This window comes from Lutra lutra, chromosome 14 (genome assembly GCF_902655055.1).
Source record: "Lutra lutra chromosome 14, mLutLut1.2, whole genome shotgun sequence".
In the NCBI taxonomy this organism is placed as follows: domain Eukaryota; kingdom Metazoa; phylum Chordata; class Mammalia; order Carnivora; family Mustelidae; genus Lutra; species Lutra lutra.
In genome coordinates this window covers 64,094,631-64,117,945 of record NC_062291.1, presented here as the reverse complement: position 1 = coordinate 64,117,945, position 23,315 = coordinate 64,094,631, and the positions used below count along the sequence as shown (strand labels likewise).

At 40.1% G+C, this 23,315-nt stretch overlaps 1 protein-coding gene across 4 annotated transcripts in view; it reads right to left on the bottom strand.

The window, feature by feature from the left end:
* The window catches only part of CFAP58 (cilia and flagella associated protein 58), a 129,126-nt gene that overhangs the window by 85,159 nt on the left and 20,652 nt on the right, over positions 1 to 23,315 (bottom strand). For all 4 annotated transcript variants that reach the window (XM_047701944.1, XM_047701947.1, XM_047701946.1 and 1 more), the window contains 6 exons: positions 17,106 to 17,387; positions 14,540 to 14,688; positions 11,322 to 11,478; positions 10,260 to 10,454; positions 7,708 to 7,845; positions 5,547 to 5,706 (listed from right to left, as the gene is read on the bottom strand). In XM_047701944.1, coding sequence (XP_047557900.1) covers positions 5,547 to 5,706; positions 7,708 to 7,845; positions 10,260 to 10,454; positions 11,322 to 11,478; positions 14,540 to 14,688; positions 17,106 to 17,387 — 1,081 coding nt within the window. The remainder of the gene's footprint in view (positions 1 to 5,546; positions 5,707 to 7,707; positions 7,846 to 10,259; positions 10,455 to 11,321; positions 11,479 to 14,539; positions 14,689 to 17,105; positions 17,388 to 23,315) is intronic.

The following is a 23,315-nucleotide window of genomic DNA, read 5'->3' as shown; positions in this document are numbered from 1 at the left end:
ATGAATGGAAGAATTGTCAAGATAAGCCACAACTGTACCTTCATAAAAGATTATTTCCTCATGTCTGAGAAGAAAAAATATCTGTACTTTTCAAAGTCTTACATAACAAATACAGTTGACTGTTGAACAACACGGGAGTTAGGGATGCCCATCCCCCATGAAGCTGAAATCCACATAAAACTCTGACTCCCCCGGAGTCAAGATGGCGGAAAAGTAGCAGGCTGAGACTACTTCAGGTAGTGGGAGATCAGCTAAATAGCTTATCTAAAGATTGCAAACACCTACAAATCCAACGGGAGATTGAAGAGAAGAAGAACAGCAATTCTAGAAACAGAAAATCAACCACTATCTGAAAGAACTCTACGGAAAGCGCTCAGGGAACAAAAGCTCCCGAAAGCAAACCCAGCAAACCCGAGCGGATTACTCAGCCCGGCCCCGGGTAAGGGCGGTGCAACTCCGCCTGGGGCAAAGACGCTTGAGAATCACTACAACAGGCCCCTCCCCCAGAAGATCAACGAGAAACCCAGCCAGGACCAAGTTCACCTACCAAGGAGTGCAGTTTCTATACCAAGGAGAGCGGCGGAATTCCAGAGGAGAAGAAAGCAAAGCACAGAACTCATGGCTTTCTCCCCATGATTCTTTAGCTTTGCAGTTAATTTAATTTTCTTTTTTTCTTTTTCAATTTTTTTTCTCTTCTTCTGCTAAATTTTGTTTTAACTTTTACCATTTTCTTTTTTAACGTTTTTTAAATAGTTTATATAATATATATATATATAAATATATATATATTTTTTCCTTTTTATATTTTTTATCGGCTTTCTTTTTTTAATAGTTTTTTTTTCTCTTTCTGAACCCCTTTTTATCCCCTTTCTCCCCCCTCACGATTTGGGATCTCTTCTGATTTGGCTAAAGCATATTTTCCTGGGGTTGTTGCCACCCTTTTAGTATTTTACTTGCTCCTTCATATACTCTTATCTGGACAAAATGACAAGGCGGAAAATTTCACAACAAAAAAAAGAACAAGAAGCAGTACCAAAGGCTAGGGACCTAATCAATACAGACATTGGTAATATGTCAGATATAGAGTTCAGAATGACGATTCTCAAGGTTCTAGCCGGGCTTGAAAAAGGCATGGAAGATATTAAAGCAACCCTCTCAGGAGATATAAAAGCCCTTTCTGGAGAAATAAAAGAACTAAAATCTAACCAAGTTGAAATCAAAAAAGCTATTAATGAGGTGCAATAAAAAATGGAGGCTCTCACTGCTAGGATAAATGAGGCAGAAGAAAGAATTAGCGATATAGAAGACCAAATGACAGAGAATAAAGAAGCTGAGCAAAAGAGGGACAAACAGCTACTGGACCACGAGGGGAGAATTCGAGAGATAAGTGACACCATAAGACGAAACAACATTAGAATAATTGGGATTCCAGAAGAAGAGGAAACAGAGAGGGGAGCAGAAGGTATGTTGGAGAGAATTATTGGAGAGAATTTCCCCAATATGGCAAAGGGAACAAGCATCAAAATCCAGGAGGTTCAGAGAACCCCCCTCAAAATCAATAAGAATAGGTCCACACCCCGTCACCTAATAGTAAAATTTACAAGTCTTAGTGACAAAGAAAAGATCCTGAAAGCAGCCCGGGAAAAGAAGTCTGTAACGTACAATGGTAAAAATATTAGATTGGCAGCAGACTTATCCACAGAGACCTGGCAGGCCAGAAAGAGCTGGCATGATATATTCAGAGTACTAAACGAGAAAAACATGCAGCCAAGAATACTATATCCAGCTAGGCTATCATTGAAAATAGAAGGAGAGATTAAAAGCTTCCAGGACAAACAAAAACTGAAAGAATTTGCAAATACCAAACCAGCTCTACAGGAAATATTGAAAGGGGTCCTCTAAGCAAAGAGAGACCCTAAAAGTAGTAGATCAGAAAGAAACAGAGACAATATACAATAACAGTCACCTTACAGGCAATACAATGGCACTAAATTCATATCTCTCAATACTTACCCTGAATGTTAATGGGCTAAATGCCCCAATCAAAAGACACAGGGTATCAGAATGGATAAAAAAACAAAAACCATCTATATGTTGCCTACAAGAAACTCATCTTAAACCCGAAGACACCTCCAGGTTTAAAGTGAGGGGGTGGAAAAGAATTTACCATGCTAATGGACATCAGAAGAAAGCAGGAGTGGCAATCCTTATAGCAGACCAATTAGATTTTAAGCCAAAGACTATAATAAGAGATGAGGAAGGACACTATATCATACTCAAAGGAACTGTCCAACAAGAAGATCTAACAATTTTAAACATCTATGCCCCTAACGTGGGAGCAGCCAACTATATAAACCAATTAATAACAAAATCAAAGAAACACATCGACAATAATACAATAATAGTAGGGGATTTTAACACTCCCCTCACTGAAATGGACAGATCATCCAAGCAAAAGATCAACAAGGAAATCAAAGCCTTAAATGACACACTGGACCAGATGGACATCACAGATATATTCAGAACATTTCATCCCAAAGCAACAGAATACACATTCTTCTCTAGTGCACATGGAACATTCTCCAGAATAGATCACATTCTTGGTCCTAAATCAAGTCTCAACCGGTATCAAAAGATTGGGATCATTCCCTGCATATTTTCAGACCACAATGCTCTGAAGCTAGAAATCAATAACAAGAGGAAATTTGGAAAGAACCCAAATACATGGAGACTAAACAGCATCCTTCTAAAGAATGAATGGGTCAACTAGGAAATTAAAGAAGAATTGAAAAAATTCATGGAAACAAATGATAATGAAAACACAACAGTTCAGAATCTGTGGGACACAACAAAGGCAGTCCTGAGAGGAAAATATAAAGCGGTACAAGCCTTTCTCAAGAAACAAGAAAGGTCTCAGGTACACAACCTAACCCTACACCTAAAGGAGCTGGAGAAAGAACAAGAAAGAAACCCTAAACCCAGCAGGAGAAGAGAAAATTAAAGATCAGAGCAGAAATCAATGAAATAGAAACCAAAAAATGAAATTGGATCATTTCCTTACACCACACACGAAAATAGACTCAAAATGGATGAAGGACCTCAATGTGAGAAAGGAATCCATCAAAATCCTTGAGGAGAACACAGGCAGCAACCTCTTCGACCTCAGCCGCAGCAACATCTTCCTAGGAACATCTCCAAAGGCAAGGGAAGCAAGGGCAAAAATGAACTATTGGGATTTTATCAAGAACAAAAGCTTCTGCACAGCAAAGGAAACAGTTAACAAAACCAAAAGACAACTGACAGAATGGGAGAAGATATTTGCAAGTGACATATCAGATAAAGGGCTAGTGTCCAAAATCTATAAAGTACTTAGCAAACTCAACAGCCAAAGAACAAATAATCCAATCAAGAAATGGGCAGAAGACATGAACAGACATTTCTGCAAAGAAGACATCCAGATGGCCAACAGACACATGAAAAAGTGCTCCATATCACTCGGCATCAGGGAAATACAAATCAAAACCACAATGAGATATCACCTCACACCAGTCAGAATGGCTAAAATTAACAAGTCAGGAAATGACAGATGCTGGCGAGGATGCGGAGAAAGGGGAACCCTCCTACACTGTTGGTGGGAATGCAAGCTGGTGCAACCACTCTGGAAAACAGCATGGAGGTTCCTCAAAATGTTGAAAATAGAACTACCTTATGACCCTGCAATTGCACTGCTGGGTATTTACCCTAAAGATACAAATGTAGTGATCCGAAGGGCCACGTGCACCCAAATGTTTATAGCAGCAATGTCTACAATAGCCAAACTATGGAAAGAACCTAGATGTCCATCAACAGACGAATGGATAAAGAAGATGTGGTATATATACACAATGGAATACTATGCAGCCATCAAAAGAAATGAAATCTTGCCATTTGCGACGACGTGGATGGAACTAGAGGGTATCATGCTTAGCGAAATAAGTCAATCGGAGAAAGACAACTATCATATGATCTCCCTGATATGAGGGAGAGGAGATGCAACTTGGGGGGTTAAGGGGGTAGGAGAAGAATAAATGTAACAAGATGGGATTGGGAGGGAGACAAACCATAAGTGACTCTTAATCTCACAAAACAAACTGAGGGTTGATGGGGGGAGGGGGGTTGGGAGAGGGGGAGTGGGGTTATGGATATTGGGGAGGGTATGTGCTATGGTGAGTGCTGTGAAGTGTGTAAACCTGGCGATTCGCAGACCTGTACCCCTGGGGATAAAAATATATGTTTATAAAAAATAAAATTAAAAAAAAAAATTCTGACTCCCCCAAAACTTAACTACCAATAGCCTACCACTGACCAAAAGCCTCACTGATAACAGAAACAGTCCATTAACACATCTTCTGTATGTTATATGTATTTCATACTATATTCTTATAATAAAGTAAGCTAGAGAAAAGAAAATGGCATTAAGAAAATAAATACATTTATATTGTACTGTATTTATTTTTAAAAATCCACATGTAAGTGGACCCACACACTTCAAACACATGTTGTTTAGGATCAAGTGGATTTCTGAAAACCTTACCTAGAGATCTAGGTTTTACCTAACTTTTAGTGAAGCAGTGTATATGTTTATGTTCTATGTTGCCTCACCCGGTGACCTACAACTCATGGTAGCCCACATAAGTTCAATGACGTGTTCCTGTCTCACATACTCTTGGTGTAGTTAAATTCAAACCCAGATACCCTGTCTTCAAGTCTTCAATACCCACACCAAATTCGACTAGTAAATCCTATTTTCCAATTGTATTCTTTTTCAGAATGAGATGGCATTTTATCTTACTACTTATATAAATAGTAATATACCTGGAGAATAACTGATGCCAGTTAGTAAGCACTTACAATGTGTTAAGTACTATCCACAAGTGCTTTATGGGTATTAGTCCATCTCATTCCCCAAGAGTAAATACGACAAAGGCGGGATCTGAACCCAGGTAGACATGACCCTATAGTTTGTATCCTTAATGATTTTTCTGAGCTATAATGGCCTTCCATGGCACTTAAATTTTTCCTGCACAGGGAAATGTGATAGCAGGTAAAACAAGTGTTCACCACATGGTAAAGTACTAACAGAGAAAAGAAGTTAGGAGCCTTTTAGATTCTTGGTACAATATTGTCCCAAATATTGCTAGTGGGGGACATTCGTTTTAATCTATCCCCTATCATCCATGAGAAAAGGGGCTAAAGCAGGAGGTCATGCAGAACCAAGAACTACAGATGTTATTTATTCTAATGACAAGTATAGAGCAATACTTTGGCTGGATTTACATTGTGCCAATATAGTCTGTTGAAGAATTTTTTAAGATAAAAAAGTTAAAGATATTCAAAATTATGTCCCCAGCATATTGGCTGCTCACCAGCTGGAAAGCTGTTTTACTGATTATATTTGGCATGGTTTGTGTTTGTATGCATAGAGCCCTGGGTCACCAAATGCCATCAGCCATCAATGAAATGTTTACAAAGGAATAAAACAAAGCGCAAAATCGTTCTTGGTTTACCTCTCTCTAATCCCAAGATCTGATTTTTTAAAGTTTCCCTGTTCTGTTCCACTTCTAACTTTTGATCTTCAATCTGGTGCAGTTTCTTATGGATTTGTTCTCTGATTTTGTTGAGCTTCCCAATGTCAAGCCGCATCTGATGGACTTCCTCCTCTTTGGCCTGTAATTAATGAGACAGCATTAACCGGGGACACTCAGTAAATAAAGGACCAGTGACTTCATGATGGTAAATTCGGAACCAATAAAAGGAAATTGTTCCCATGTCAATGTAAGTTTGCTCTACGGGTTAAAAAAAAACACACACTGTTTGGTCTTGAGAGAAATTGAAAAACTATTCTCTGAATAAAATAGGTGGCTATGTAAGCAAAAAAAATAATGAAAAGACTGATCAGACCTGATGTCTCAAGGCACCACTGAGTTGTTGAATCCAACAGGATAAGAATGCTGAGTCGTATGTATCATAAATGTGTGAATTTTATGTACAAATGCTGTATTTGATGGACAATTTTTATGGACTCACAGAGTGATCTCTCTCAGAAGATTATTAACATGTTATAACGTATTCAAATACTCTTGTGAACCCACATGGCCAGTGTAGGACAATAACATACACTAGTGGAAGGGCCCTCCCTCCTCAACAGATGTGGGTCTGTGGGTGTACTTAGAGATAAACAGACAGGGCAACACAAACAGGCAAGTCTACGTAATGGTGAAAAGTATCAAAATAATAATGCTAGCAAAAGAAAGCACTAGATTTTTGTCAATGGATTTTGAGTTTTGTGACTTCTTTAAATTTAAGTTCATTTTTTAAAATTTGCCATTCTTAGAAATTACCAGAAAAGCAACCGGTGATTCCTCCTCAAATAAACATTAGCAATTATCCCCAGCTCTTGACAAGGAAGAAACTGCACTGAGCTGGGTATGTTATTCTCGGATTCTTGCTGGAAATAGAATTCTGTATGTTCAGAATCTGATAACAACAATACTCCATCTTTCAAGAACAATACTCCATCTTTCAAGATGCCCCATTCTTGTTATCAAAGAAGAGAATTAATGGCATAAGTATTTTTACTTTAATTTCACCTTAGGGGCTAATATATTATTTTTCCTTAAGTAGCCATTTCATTTCTGCTTCCATTTACAGCTTTCTCATAAAGAACGGTTTCAAGTCAAACCATTCTGGACTGCTTTAAATGATCCTCTGTCTCAAATTTACATGGTCTAAATTAGCTGAACTAAGGCCCTTTCCAATTGGAACGTTAGAATGTTCTAACTCAGTAGTTATTAATCCAGACCCTGTGGTTAGAAGTCAGAAAAATCCTGGAAACCTGAGACAGCATTCAAAACAAGATGCAAGGTGTGTGCATAAGTGTGTGTGTGTGTGTGTGTGTGTGTGTGTGCACGTGTGTGTGTGTGCATGCATGTGCATGCTGTCATCAGACTGTCAAAAGGGCCTGTGATGCAAAAATTGTTATGATTCACTGATCAAACCCATGTATCATTCTTCATTGGTCACTCATTTTGTGCCTAGTATCCTAAACATAACCGGAGGCTTTATGGATTTTTTTTTCAGAATCATGATAAACATAAACCTGCTGTTTTACGCGTGTAGGTATATAATATGCACCCAAGAAAAAACTGTTATCTAACATAATTTGCAAGCAGTCTTCATTGAGTCCTGGGAGAAGAATGGAGACTGTCTTGAAATTTGCAGGACAAAAGTAAGAATCATGGTTCCACAATCCTGGAAGGAGATACACAGTAGTGCTAATCCATTCCCGACAGCTCCCATTCCACCTTCTCCAGACAAATCATAAAATATAATCTGACCTCTTTGCTACTCACCCACGTAAATGGTTTCTAGCTGAGGGCAACTAGTTACTTCCAAGGCTAAGTTACAGAGATGAGCATCTGAGCTCATTTTCGAAAACATTTGCGTAATCATATGATCAATATTCAGGTTTGTGGTCTTAGAAGAATGGAAGTCATCAAAGTATCTCCTTCCAGGCAGAAAGCCACCACTGAAAGCTTGTGCCTGCCTCTGACATATTGAGGCTAGTACAGGTTACCTAACCAAGGGCTCCAGCCACAAAAGCAAACCTATATTAATAGGGAATGAAGGAGCACGTGTTAGGGAACAGATAGGTCACTTGGTGTTTACTTTGAGCTCCAAAGACTTCTGTTGGTTTTCCTGGGATAGCTGCTCGCAAACCAAACTGTGTTGTTCATTCTCTTGCTGAAGTTTAGAATTTCTCATCTGAAACTGCTCCAGTTCCTTTGTGGCTCTTTCGTTCAATATCTGAAAGGCGCAGAACGAGCTGGTTAATGCTTTTTAATCTGATTACAATATCTGCATATGCACACAGGAGACCCCCACCAACCTCCTGGGACAGTCGCAGCAAGCACACTTTCTTTGTCTTTGTAGAAATTGATCTTTATCCCCGGTGAAAGCACTAATGCACTCAAATATGACAAACGTTAGATGGCTGAGGAAAACGAAGCCTTCTAATGAATAACACAGAGAGCATAATTTTTTTCCGGAGAGCCTTGGGAAGTCTTGTTCACAGGTGGCGGATAAATATTTTAATGTCTGTTTGCCATTTGGCAAGCTTCACATACGCAACAATTACTATAATCATTGCAAATGAGCTAGAGATTCAAACGGGTTTTATCAGCTGTGGGGCTGGGATGCTACATCTTCAGAAGCAAATCCTGCATTAACATGCCTACCACATTTTCATGAGCAGAAATTCATGGACACCAACACAGAGACAATTCCCCTTAAATCCAACTGAAGTCAAAACCATGGAAGAGCACAGCCATGATTTCTGTCTGCCAGACTTCAGGGTCAGTCAGGTTTCCTCTTCCCTACCTTGACTATCCTGAGCAGACACAGTTTTCTTTAAAAAAAGGAATATATTAACGGTGGGGGGAATCATTTCTATGGGCAGACTAGTGAGAGGACAGAGGGATAGCAAATGTGCTGAAGGGAAAAGAGAGAAGATAGTTTAGACAATTATTCCAAAATATAACCTGATGTAAGCAAAAGTTAAACATGGGAAGAATCCATCCAATTTCCCATCAATAGGGACTCAACAAAATATAGCCCCCTATGCTAAAAAGAAATTGTCTTTTACATGAGCCCTGGATATTGCTAAACAAAGCACTGTAGTTTGATCATGATATTAAAAACCTCTCATATTCCATGCTCCATGATGTCTCATGTTTTTCTGGTAGATACCTGCACGTTATAAAGTACCTATCTGATGTCTGGCTTTAATGAAATTAATGAGGCAATTGGAAAAGAAATGTGTTCTAATATCTATTTTTTAAGTGGCAAAATGCTATATGGCTTGTCAATTCTTTGGAACCTTCCTAAGAGAAAATATTTTCAAGGAATGACTTTTCTCAATTACATGAATTGCTTCTTTAAGAAATGAGAGAAAAAGGGGGCCTGCTTGGTTCAGTGGTTGGGCATCTCTTAATTTTGGTTCAGGTCATGATCTCAGAGCTGTGGGATCAAGCCCCGCCTCAGGCTTGGTGACCCAGGGCTCTGGGCTCAGCAGGGAGCCTGCTTCTCTCCCTCTCCCTCCTCCCCTTCCCCAGCTTGCACACACATGTTCTCTCTGCCTCCCTGTCCCACTCCATCTCTAAAATAAATACATAAATCTTAAAAAAAAAAAAAATGAAAAAAGACAGACCAGAATTAAAACGATTTGAGTTACCTTAAACTGCTATCACGGGAAATGTTAAAAATAGTACCATATTTAAAATGCATAAAGATTGAATATGGCTTCCTAAACTTGAGATTTAAAAATAAGCCTATTAAAAATAAATCATGTAATGGTCACACAATAAATACCATGAGTGTGACTGCCCTATTGAGCTCTGCCCAACAGAACTTTCTGCATGACAATGAATGTTATCTAGCTGTGCTGTCTGATGCACTACCTACCTTGAGGCTAGTGAGCACCTAAAATGGTACTAGAGCAACTGAGGACTTAAGGTTTTCATTATATTTAATTTTAACTAACTTAAATTTAAATCACCGCATGTAGCTAGTGGCTACCGGAAGGACAGTGTCCCCCCTATCACTAGGTGGCAACACAAATGAATCCCGTAAACAAAATATTGAGCCAACGACATTAAACACAAAACAGTACACCCTTTATGACTGCATTTTTGTAAAGTACAAAAACAGACAAAACTAAACAGCTAAGAATTCAGAACAGAGGTGAACTCTGGGAAAGAGAATGGCTGGGAGGGGACACAAGGGGACATCCGGGGTAGTGTTTATTGGGTCAGGTGCAGGTGACCAAGATGTGTTGAAGTGGAGAAAATTCATCCAGCTGTATTTTGTATTTGTTTTATTTGGATTTATGTATTTATTTTAGAGACAGAGTGGGACAGGGAGAGAGGGAGAACATGTGTGTGCATGTAATTGTGACTTACATGCTTTCCTACGTGTATATTATATACATCAATAGAAAGTTCAAACGAAATTAACATGTTGGAGCTGAAAAATAAAAAAGAAAAGAAAAGGAGGTCATGTCTACTTAACTGAATTGTTCAAAGAGCAAGGCAAAGCTAAACGTTGTGTTACCCACATCTCTCGTGAAGAGAGTTTGCTGCTTTCCAAAGAAAATTCAAGGAGCTCCAAAGGCACCCTCCTTGTTTTTGCGGGGATCACGGTGCAGCCCACACCAAGCACACCTTCTGCTCCTTCAGCTGCTGCTCCAGCTTCTGAAGCTCCTCCTTGCTCTTCTGCACGTACTGCTGAAGGGCCTTGATTTCTGTCTGCCTGGTGTCCATGTCCATCTGGACCTGCCTGAGCTCCTTCTCTAGTTTTTCCTTCTTCCGAGACTCCCGTGAAGCTTCGTTCTGACGTTGCTGGATTTCTTGCTGGAACTAGGGGTGCAGAAAGGGTAGGGAGGAAAGAGATGAAGCCCACGCCAGGACACGTCTCAACCAGCCAAGACTTCTCCCTTTCTCAAATCTTGTATTTTCAGGACAGTCACCTTATAGTAGCCTTTCCCCTGTAGGACGGTCATCTTTGAACTCCAATGTTTAAACTTTGTAAGAATATTCTGTATTGTTTTTCAGAGCCTTAACACCAAACATCCACCCAGAGTGTGGGAATGAATCCACAAAGAATAGTATAAAATCCAATTAAATATGGAAGCCCAGAATTCTAGAGATGTTAAGCATGGGAAGAATTCATCCAATTTTCTATCAATAGGATCTAAATAAAATGTCACCAGTTACCCCAAATATGAAATTATGTCTCACATGAGTCCTGGATATTACTAAACAAAACATTATAGTCTCATCATGATGGCCAAAATCTCTGAAAAATCTTTCTGTCATCTCATGCTCAAAGGAGTCTCATGTTTTTGTCCTGGAGATTGCACATGTGAATCATCTATTTGACTTCTGGACTTATATAAAAGGATTCAGAAAGGGTCCTTACAAAGGAGAAGAGCTAAGGAAACTACTTCCACCATTCCCAAATGGTGGAAGGGCATCCTGGCCTTTACCAGGGACACCTTCTTGGACCAAAATTGTAAGCAGTGCCCTGTCTTAGTGACTTCTCAGACACAGAATTTTGAGAAGAAATGTACACGTCAAACTGCTCTTGCAAAACAAACCAGAGAAACAAGCAGAACTGTGGATGCTTTGTTTGGACACCAGGGGGTAAATCTAAAAGAGGAGCAAGATGGGAAAGACTTCTGGGAGGTAACGGTCTTTCCTCTTGCCCTCCATGGCAGAGCAGACCTGACTGATGGTCTGCTCCGCCTCTTCTCTGCTTCGCTCTGTTTCCTGTTGCAGTTCAGTGGTCTGAGCTAAGGACTCTCGTAATTTCACCACTTCTGACAAGAGCTGGTCTCGCTCCTTGGTCACTTCTTCTTTGAACTTCAGTAAATCTCGGATACTAGAAAAAGAAGAACACAGGAGTCAGACTAAAAGGCCATCCTGCTCAGGAGTCCTCCTTATCACCTTCTGAGCTTGTATTCACAGGGAAAACTCCAGGTCAAGGACTAACACTATTCGGGTGTGAAAGAGAAAGATCTTTATGCCCTGACCATCAACATGGTAGCTGCTTGTGAGCTGTTAACTGAAAAAGAAGTTCCAATAATAATCCAATTTATTCCAATAATATATATAATATATATATATTATTTATATATATAATATATATAACATATATATATATTAATATATAATATAATATATAAGTTCCAATAATATATATAATACAATCCCTCTTCTGATCTTTAAATAGTTATAGTATCTGTGTATATGTGTGTGTGTGTGTGTGTGTTTTATAGGCATTTTTATAGAAGTCCAGAAAAATCGATTGACACTGGTAACTGGTTATCTCTGAAAAGCAAGACTACTGGCTATTATCAATTCTTGTAATTGACCCTAAGGAGGTATTAATTGAAGACATTATTTGGTTAATATATCAGTGGAGGGCTATGATCACAGCCATAATGTCTAAAATGAAGCATAAACATAAACAAGTAATACACATTGCCAGTTTTCTATCCATTCACCCACAGAGATTAGTTTCTTCTAAAGGGATGCAACCCAGATAAAATGTTCCCAAGAACAAAATTTGGAAAAATCATTCATGATGCCAGTTTTTAGATAGTATATGATCATATTTGTTTATTTGAACTCTAAACAAGTTACTTCCACATCTCAAAAACCATTACATATGATTTGGCATGATTTTCCACAGAATTAGTGTTTTGAAAGTAGAAAGACTATGTCTGATCTGACCTGTGCAGCAAAATTAAGGTCTAGAGCAAGGCAGCTATGTGAGAGCCAAGAAAGCAGAGAAATTGAACTTGAGGCACTTCCCACTGTTAGCCATCAAATGACTGTTGGAAGCACAACAATGACAATGTTTATTTACCAATAACTTTGATAGAACATAACTATTTAATAGGAAGCCTTCAAGATTGGGGTGCCTGGGTGGCTCAGTGGGTTAAAGCCTCTGCCTTCAGCTCAGGTCATGATCTCAGGGTCCTGGGATCGAGCCCCACATCGGGCTCTCTGCTCAGCGGGGAGCTTGCTTCCTCCTCTCTCTGTCTCTGCCTGCCTCTCTGCCTACTTGTGATCCTATCTGTCAAATAAATAAATAAAATCTTAAAAGAAAAAAAAGAAGAAGAAGCCTTCAAGACTGCATTCAGCTTCTTCTCTAGAAATAAAACCTTGAATTCCAAGGTTACTATGAAGACAGTTACACCTAAGCGCACTGTTGAAGATGAAATTCTGGCCTGGATAGTTTCTTCAGTTCTCCTCCTCACCGTGTTCCAATTCTCATTAATACCCCCTCTAATTGGGGTGCCTCGGTAGCTCCATCAGTTAAGCATCTGACTTCTGCTCAGATCATGATCTTGGAGTGGTGGGATCGAGCCCTGCATCAGGCTCCACACCTGTGGGGAATCTACTTCTTCCTCTGCCTCTCCTTCTGCCCCTTTGCCCATTTGTGCCCTCTCTTTCTCTCTCTCTCTCAAATAAATAAATAAATAATCTCTAAAAAAAAAAAAAAAACAACAACAACCACCCCCCTAATTGATCAGTTCCCTCACACTGCTCTTCAGTAGTTGCTCTGATAATGCTTGACTTCTTTAATGAGACAATAGAGCCCATTATTATGGACACTGCATCTTCTGTTAGTTTTTCCTATGCCCTCCCCCAATGCCTCCACTTAGAACTATCTCTCAACATTGGATAAATGCATCTAGAAAGCAGGAGAAACCTAGACAGCAGTTAGATATGTTTAAAAATGGCTAAGGAGGTGTGTGTGCTCATCCCTGACTCATTAATTAATGAAAGGTTTGGCATCCCCTGCACAGTGCTAGCCTCCTAAAGGGAAGATAAAGGCAACTTCCTTCAAGGAGTTCACAACCTAATGGGTAGCAAAGCATATCAATGAATAATTTCAATACAATGTGATCAGTGCCATACTTGAGATAGATGTTGGTTGGGTTCTATGGCAACAGAGAACACAGTGACTCTCGTGCTTAGCCATTGGTTCTGGGAGTGGGAAGAAGGTTGAAACAGAGATGCTGAGAGTGATGAAATTAAGATGGTGTTTGAGGTAAGGTCTTGAATGGTGCATGGTTGTTTATGGTGTGGCAAAAGGAAGCAAAAGCATTTGTGGCATAGAAAACACCATGTTCAAGGTGTGGAGCCATAAGCAAGCATGGTGTTTCTGGACAGGACTCTGGCAAGGCTGACGGGCAGATCTATGCAGGGCCCTGAAAGACATGTTCAAGACTGGACTGCATCCTTTGGGAACGGGAAGATATTGAAGGTGTTTGGAACATGTGCTGGAAGTAGAAGCACACAGGTACATGTTTCAGCAGCCTAAATCTGATATGTGGAAAATGGTGCAGAAGGGAGATGTCTCCTTACAGGCAGGGAGACCACTGAGCCGTCCATCACCAAAATCCAGCAGAGAATGGGGCCCAAAGCAAGGCATTAGCATTGCTGCTAGGGAGCAGGGAAAGACAGAAGTGATGCTTAGAAGACAGAATCAACAAGGTGAAGCTTTAAGGAATAAAGGCGTGGCCTAGAATCTGAGAAGTAGGAAAGATGGTGACGGGACAAATCATAGGAGTTGGGGGGTTGGGGAAGAAGCTGGCAATCAGAGCAGAAAAGCAACCATTCCACACAAGTTCGAAAGAAAGAAAGAAACCTAAAATATTTACTCATTTCAAAATTATAGTACTTAAGTCTGCATAGCCAGAAGTTTAATGGAACCACATATTAGGATTCTTGGGTATGGAGAAAGGGAGCAATAAAAACAAACAAACAAAAAGCCTGAGATGGAAAACAATCTCCAGGAAACCGCCACAGGAGGAGACTCTTGTATCACAAAGAACATTCAAGGTGACTTTGCAAGGCCCCTGCCAGCTGCTGAAGAAGGGGGCCTCCACAAAAGCAAGTTCAATATCCATCAAGAAGCCATCACCTACTTGCTATCCTGGTCCATGGACAGTCCAGACCCCTGCTCCACTAGTTTGGTGAGGTTCACTATTTCCTCTTTCAGGGCAAGGATCGTGTCCTTTGCCTTCTGCTCTTTGTCATAGGCCGAGTCCACCATCTTCCAGGCCTTTTCAATTTCCTATATGGGTCACAGGACATCAGTGAGAAAAACCAAACTAGGATCCAGATGCAAGATACATTGAGCTAAGAGAATAATAAAACAATTCCAACAGAGTAGTCGTTTATGGGAAATGAGGGTTCCACATTACACATTTGCATTTCATTGATATTGACTTACTGAATTGCTCAACATTAACTAGTCAATACTGAACAGCAGGTTTAGGAGGGGTCCTGGCTCACATCCTACAAGGACTGCTATGTAGGATGACTGCTATATGACTAGGAGGATATTTCTCATAAATATGTTAAGATAGGCTTACGAAATCAAAAATGAAATTTTAGGGGTGCCTGGGTGGCTCAGTGGGTTAAGCGTCTGCCTTCCGCTCAGGTCATGATCTCAGGGTCCTGGGATCAAGCCCCACATCGGGCTCTCTGCTCAGTGAGGAGTCTGCTTCCCCCGCCTCCTGCCCCTGTCTCTCTGCCTATTTGTGATCTCTCTCTATGTCAAATAAATAAATAAAATCTTTTTTTAAAAAATGAAATTTTATGTGCTTTCCAAGCCCAGATACTTTTGGAGCAAAAAAAAAAAATTAGGAGTGGCCCTGGACCCAAGTCCTAAATTTGGAGCCCCTGGTAGATTCCAAATTTAAAAAACTTGTTTTGATCTCAGGTCCCAAGTAAGCAATGGCAATGTCAGCCTTAGAATAATTCAGAGGAAGGTGGTCTTCACTGTCACGAATTGTACACAACAGCCCTGGTGATTCCCATCCCAAACCCACACCCAGGTCTTCTCTTCAAATGCTTACAGGGGAAAAACAATGCCCCTGGCTGGAGTGGAAACTACGCATGCAGTTTGGGGCTTCTTATTGTTATGAAATGCAATGTGGAATATTAACATAAGTACTTAGAAGGGAATTGCAGCCATTCAAATAAGCAAAGTATAGTAAATGTTGCAACAGCCTTGAGTTTTACCTTGCCCCTCAATTTTCTTGCAAAATTTTGTCCAGTGGAATGTGAGTCCTTTATACAGGTAAGAACCTATAAGCTCTAGGTGACAATATTCCAGTTTCATGTTGACAAGGCATAAAATGAGTGGAAGAGAGGATTTCCATAAATTCATGCTATCACATTAGAGAGAGAAAGGAGTCTTATGGGGTATTTTTTAATAGCAACCATCTGTACTATTTTCAGCAAAACAAATGAAGATATTTAAATGAAACTATGATTATATGAAGTTTTGTCCCCATCAATCACCAATTATACTTTAATCTGTTCATGACTTCCATTTCCAGTTTTTTAATTTACAATAAAAAATGGGTTTTTTTTTTCTCATCATAAGATGAATTAAAGTCTTCTCTTACTGGTTTTTCAGCAAAAAAAGGAGAAAATAAGGGGTGCCTGCGTGGCTCAGAAGGTTAAAGTCTGCCTTTGGTTCAGGTCATGATCTCAGAGTCAAAGTCTGCCTTTGGCCCAGGTCATGATGTCAGGGTTGTGGGATCAAGACCCACAGCAGGCTTCTTACTCAGTGGGGAGTCTGTTTCTCCCTCTGCTGCTTTTCCCCCTGCTTATGCTCGCTCGCGCTCTCTCTCTCTCTCTCTCTGTTGAATAAATGAATACAATCTTTAAAAAAGAAGAAGAAGAAAATGACAATAGAGAGAAAACGGTACTTTAAAAAGGTCATTTCTAAGAAAACAGATGTCATAATTTGCACTGGTCTTAGAAATTCATTTAAATTGGGTGATGTTTCATTGTATGATATCAAGGGACTTAACTAAAAAGTTCATGAGTTATTTCTCATCACCAGGGTTTTAATTATAAATTAAAATCTCTTAACCTTTTATCATCCTGAGAGCAACAAGAAACATTTACATTTTACTCTCAAAATAATGTAACACAATTGAGAGTGAAAAAAATAAAGGGTAAAATGGAGGCATAGTTCCTCAACATCCCCCAGATTGAATCCCTGGTCTCCCATTATGAGGACCTGGGAGGATCAAGGAGAAAGCAAGATCATAAAAATTACTATCTAAGAATTCTCAACATTAAAACATTAAAACATCCCTTTAAAAAAAATCCTTAACAAGCTATCATCATGAGATACCTAATTACTCTACTTATATCAAACAAGACATACAGAGCTCCCTAATATTACATTTACTTCCCTCTAATTCTTTTTGCTAACCCAGTATTTCTTAGAAACCAAGCCAGTAAGGTTCTATATTATTTTTGCATCGTGAAATTCACCCAGGCTAATTATTTCCTTTGAAAATGAACTTTATTCCCTAGGCTTAATGAATACATAAATCATGTAAATTTTTACTAAATAACTCATTTACTACCAGCCTAGAGCTGCCAAGACAAGGAAAGAAAGACGTTTTAAATATAGGATGCGTTTATGGCAGCTCAGCCTCAGCTCGTTTCTACAAGATCACAAACCTTCTTCAGGGACGCAATGGTGGTCTGATCATCCTGGGAGAGCTTCAGGGCAGTGGCGACCTTCGCGGAATTAACCACAATCTCTGCATTTAGCTCTCTGCATTTGGCCATCAGACGCTTTTCATTGTCATAAGACTTTTTCATGACAGCATGAAGCTTCTCATATTCGATTCGAAATTTATCCAGACTTTTGTCCCCTGAAAGTTCACTGAGAACATCCTGAAAATCCCTTTCGATTTCTTCATATGCAGTTTCTTCCAGCGCTAGCTTTTCACTCTTTTCCTGTCCACAAAATCAGGGAGAGGAATGAGTATGACAACGTGAAACACCATTCCTATTCAGGGAGTGCTATTATTAGCTATGAATACAAGACCTTCACCAAAGGAAAATAAAAGCCCCTGACAAGACATCTTGTTCATCCCCTGATGCATGTATATATGTATGCACGTTTATAATATTATAAACATTACAATAATGTTTATAATATTATATATATCTAATACTAATATTTCCTACCACATGGTGTCGAAGAGCGAATTAAATAGGATCATTCACATTGAACACTTGACCACATGCCTGGCAAACAGGAGGCACCCAATAAATTTTGAAAGCTATTATGATTATGCCAAGCCCTGATTTGTTTTCACTTCATCTTGCTTCCTATTGCCCCCAGGACTGCAGCAGAAAGCCATGGCACCTCCTGGTCAGTTATAAGGAGATTTTGGTGTCAATACCATGAAATCACACATACTGACAATGAACCCCATCCGAAATATGGAGTAGTCTCCTAAAAGATATTCCATCGTTCTTATCTTTTAAAATAAATAGGGAGGTGCCCTCCACAGGTGTATTGAGATGCCCCCTGTGCCACGCTCACAGGCCTTCTCCAGATTTGCTTCCCAGGCTCAGCTAGACATTTTTTCTTTTTAAGCCCAGACATACAGATGTAATTCAAACGTATCTGGCTATGACTTCGAGGAGAACCTGGGAACCAGTTATATAAGAATTCTCGTTTCTCTAGTGTTAAGGGTTGAATTTGTCCCCCAGAAAGTTACGTTAAAGTTCTACCGTGCCTATAAATGTGACCTTGTTTGGAAGTAGAGTCATTATATATATGTAATCCACTAACTTGCAGTCATACTGGAGTAGGGTGGAGGCCCTATAAGCCTCCTTATAAAAAGAAGGAAAATTATAACTGCATAGTGATGGATGTCTAAATTTATGGTGGTAGGAGCGCCTGGGTGGCTCAGTGGGTTAAAGCCTCTGACTTCGGCTCAGGTCATGATCCCAGGGTTGTGGGATCGAGCCCCGCGTCAGGCTCTCTGCTCAGCGGGGAGCCTGCTTCCCCCTCTCTCTCTCTGCCTGCCTTTCTGCCTACTTGTGATCTCTGCCTGTCAAATAAATAAATAAAATCTTTAAATAAATAAATAAATAAATAAATTTATTGTGGTAATTGTTTTAATATATATATACATACACATATACATACATATATAGATCTGTGTGTGTGTATATATATCAAATCATTATATTGTATACCTAAAACTAATACAATGTCACATGTCAATTATATCTCAATTTAAAAAAGAAAAGTAGGGAGTGGGATTTGGACAGACACACAAACACAGGAAAACACCACGCAAAGACAGACATGGGGATTAGACTGAGGTAGCTGCAAGCCAAGGAAAGCTAAGCACAGCTAGCTACCATCAGAAGCCAGGGAAGAGGCAAGGAAGGATTTCACTTAGGGTCTCAGAGAAAGTGTGGTCCTGCCAACACCCTGACTGCAGACTTCTAGCCTCCAGAACTGTGAAAGGGTAATTCTCGACTGTGTTAAGCCAGTTTACAGCACTCTGTACAGGCCTAGCAGACTAAGACACCTTCTTCTTGTCAGGCACAGCACAATAGTAACAGAATGGGGATGGTTAATATACTTGTGTATTCAGCGAATGCTTACTGAACATTTGCTGTGTGTAAGTTGGCATGAGGGAGCCTGTAGCAGGCAGCAATGTGAGGAATGAACAGCCCCCCCACAGGGAATTGTAGCATTAATAGTTGATGAGTTATGTTTTCAGATAATGCAAGTAAGGAATTTGATACCTGCCATAAAATGGGTTCAAAATTCTACAAGGGACCTATAGGAAGATGGAATTACTCCCAGCAGCCAGAAAGAAAGCAAATTTCCTTAAGGAGATGGTATTTGAGCAGCCCCACTAGGAAAAGTGAAATTTTCACAAGTGAGTATGGAGAGAAAAGGTATGCCTGGCCCACTGTAAAGCCTGAACAAGTGCTCAGGGCCCAGCAAATATCCAGGATTTGGGGCTGGTTAAGAAGCACAAGTTGGCTAATGTGTAAGCACTATGACAGGGAGACAGAAAGAGAAGCCTAGACAGGGAGTTAAGGACCGACTGGAGTCCTTGAGTGGAATTCTAAGGGCAATGGAATGGATCAATCTGTAGACCACGCAGACCCACTCAAGACTTTGGAACTGATAAAGTTTGAAAGGCCTTATTTATGTATGCAACATTATGCTTTGGTATTCTACCCTAAAAAGAGCTTCAACATCAACACTCTATCGCTAATCAAAGAAATCAACTGAGATGATTTCTCTAATCCCCAAAATAAAGTAAAATTTAAATTCATCCTGCAGATTTAGGGTAAGCAATCTTGTTTACTTTCCGCCTTGACAAGCCTATCTTGCCCAATATAGAGAAAGTCTATGCCGCTTTCCAACAGCACATGGGAGAAGAATGAGGCACAAAGAAGTCAGCTTCAAGAGAACGGGAACAGGGGTCAGCAGTTGAGGAAACTGCCACCCAGAACAACTCCTCAGTCCTGTATTTATTAGATACAAGATAATAATCAACAAATGAGTCAAAGGACATTATAGATAAACAAGATATGCCTGATCAAGCAGTATAGGATTGGTAAATGCATTTTAAGGAATCATCTAATTAACTACAGGTGATCTCTGGAGAAGGCGAAATAACAGAAAAAAGAAGCGGGCTGCCTCCAACTGAGGAAGCCGGACATTCCCAGCTCCTCAGCTGCAAGGACTATGTATATCATCCTCTCCCCCAGAGGCCTGTTGTTGGTACCTGTTCAAGCATGTTTGGTCAGTACATTGTTCTGAGGGACAGTTACAAGTCTACATATTTTTGGTTTTCAAAAACACTTGCACTGTTGATTTCCAAAGATGACACCCAAGCAAAAGAATCCACATCTTAAAACAGATATGGAATAACAAGCGAATCTATTATAATTTGTATAGTAACATTAGTACGAATGTTAAACTCAACAGTGGCTTTCTTCCCAACTAAAAACAGCTATTGCCAATATCACAATATAGCAATTCCACAAAGGAGAGAAAAATTGTATTAAGAAAATGTGGTGCTGCTGCTGCCCTGTGTTTTCCCCTTGTTGATGCTAAACATGAGCACACACCAAAATGTATCACGGCCATGTTCTCAACTCTATCCCTGTAAATGGTATTAATGTCAACACTTGATCACTAGTCTAATGATTTGTTTGCAGACTAGGTTTTCCCTGTACACCTGGCACTTAACATAGGAATGGAAAAATATCAAAGAAAGTAAAGTTTTTAAAAAGTATTTTTATGAGATTTGTTCATATTGTCATTTTAAAAATATACCATTACTAAAAGCACAGCAAAAATAGTCTCTGAGCTGTGACCAGGTGGTGTCTACCCTGTCAGAGCATTTAATGGTATCTATTTTGGAAGCACCATTTTAACATGAACCAGTCAGAAATGAACTGTGGTGTTCCTTCAAGTTGGCTAACGTGTAAGCACCATGACAGGGAGATGGAAAGAGAAGCCTAGACATGGAATTAAGGATGGACTGGACTCCTTGAGTGGAATTCTAAGAGCAATGGAGTGGATTAATCTGTAGACCACGCAGACCCACTCAAGACTTTGGAACTGATAAAGTTTGAAAGGCCTTATTTATGTATGCAACATTATGCTTTGGTATTCTACCTTAAAAAGAGCTTCAACATCAACACTCTATCACTAATCAAAGAAATTTGCTTTCCTCCTTAAGGAAATTTGCTTTCTTTCTGGCTGCTGGGAGTAATTCCATCTTCCTATAGGTCCCTTGTAGAATTTTGAACCCATTTTATGGCAGGTATCAAATTCCTTACTTGCATTATCTGAAAACATAACCTATCAACTATTAATGCTACAATTCCCTGTGCGGGGGGCTGTTCATTCCTTATATTGCTGCCTCCTACAGGCTCTACCTATCTTGTGAGCATTTACTATCTGCCAGGCGCTGTTTTAGGCACTGGGAATACCAATCAGTGGGACAACAACAAGGAAAAAAGACAGGAGAGCTGCAGTGATAAAGGAGGCCAGAGTGTTAATGGAGGCTTGTGGAAGCAGAAATTAGGAAAACTTGACTGACACTGAGTGAGAAGTAAAATAGAAGAGAAGAAATGAGAGATCATGAAGGGGAAGGGAGACCGGGAAATAATTTCTGCGTGGTGTTGTTATCTACGGCTTATGTGTGGAGAATGAAGAAGAATGAAATAAACCAAGATAATTGGCAAGGGAGAAAAGGGGGGAATGCTCAAAAGCAAATAAAGAGACAAATACTAGAAGAGTCAGGATGGCAGATGAGTAGCAGACTGAGATGACATCAGGCCACAGGAGTTCAGCTAAATAGTTATCAAACCATTCCAAACACCTACAAACCCAACAGGAGATTGAAGAGAAGAAGAGCAGCAATTCTAGGAACAGAAAATCAACTATTTTCTGAAAGGCAGGACATGTGGAGAAGTGAATTCAAAGCGACAGGAAGATAGACTGCGGGGGAAGGGGCCGGCTCCTAGCAAGCGGCGGAGCAATGAAGCACAAAATGCAGACTTTTAGAAGTCTGCTCCACTGAGGGACATCACTCCAGAGGCTCAGCAGGGGTGGAGCCCTCACAGCAACAGTGTGGTCTCAGGTCCTGTGGGGTCACAGAAGGATAGGGGGTGTCTGAGTGTAGCAGAGCTCCCAGGTATCGGAGTGGAGAAGCCAAATACAGAGACGGAGCCAAGGAGTAAGCTCTCAGCTTGGGGTCACCTTAAACCATGATCCACGGCACAGTCGGACCACTGCTCTTTGAGCAGGGACCCCACAAGTGGCAGATCCGGGGAGATCCACCTTCTTCCACCAGAAGAGCAGAGCAGCAGGAATCTGCTGGGTTTGGAGACTACAAACGGGGCCATGTGCCAGAGACAGAAATGCTCAGTCACAGGCCGGGTGAGCTTGTAGCGCAGCCGGAGACCAGGGAGACAGGAGTGATTGAGCACTTTTCTCCGAGGGTACACTGAGGAGTGGGGCCCTGAGCTCTCTGCTCCTCTGGGCCAGAGATTGGAAGGCCGCCATTTTCATTCCCGTCCTCCAGAGCTCTACGGAAAGCCCTCAGGGAACAAAAGCTCCTGAGAGGGAACCTGAGCAAATTACTTAGCCCAGCCCCTGGCCAGGGCGGTGCAATTCCACCTTGGGCAAAGACGTTTGAGAATCACTGCAACAAGCTCCTCTCCCAGAAGATCAGCAAGAACATCCCACCAAGACCAAGTTCACTGATCAAAGAGAACAGCGGAGTTCCAGAAGAGGGGAAAGCAAAGCATGGAATTCATGGCTTTCTCCCCATGATTCTTTAGTCTTGCAAAGTTAAACTTTTTGAATTTTATTTTTTTCTTATTCTATTTTTTTAACTTTTCCTCTTTCCTCTTTTAATGTTTTTTAACTGTTTATCTTAACAATACCTTTCTTTAAAAAATCTTTTTAAACTTTCATTATTATAGTCATATTCTGTCATTCATTGTATCTAATTTTATTTTTGAATACATATAGGGTTTTTTCTTCCAAAAAATTCTGGGATACGATTTCTTCTAATAGATCAAAATATACCCTATATCTAGCACAGGGCTTTGTTCTAGTCTCCAGCCTCAGCAAATTCTCTACACTTTCTTTTTCTTTCTTTTTCCAACCAACTTACCTTATCAATTCCTTTTTTAGAATTTTTTTAAAATTTTCATCTTTACAGTCATATTCCATCCCTTCATTGTGTTTACCCTTATTTTTATGTGTGTATGTGTGTGTGTGTGTGTGTGTATGTATTTCCTTAAAATTTTGGGAGGTAGTTTCTTCTAAGACCCAAAATACACCCAAAATCAAGTGGGTGGCTCTGTTCTACTCAC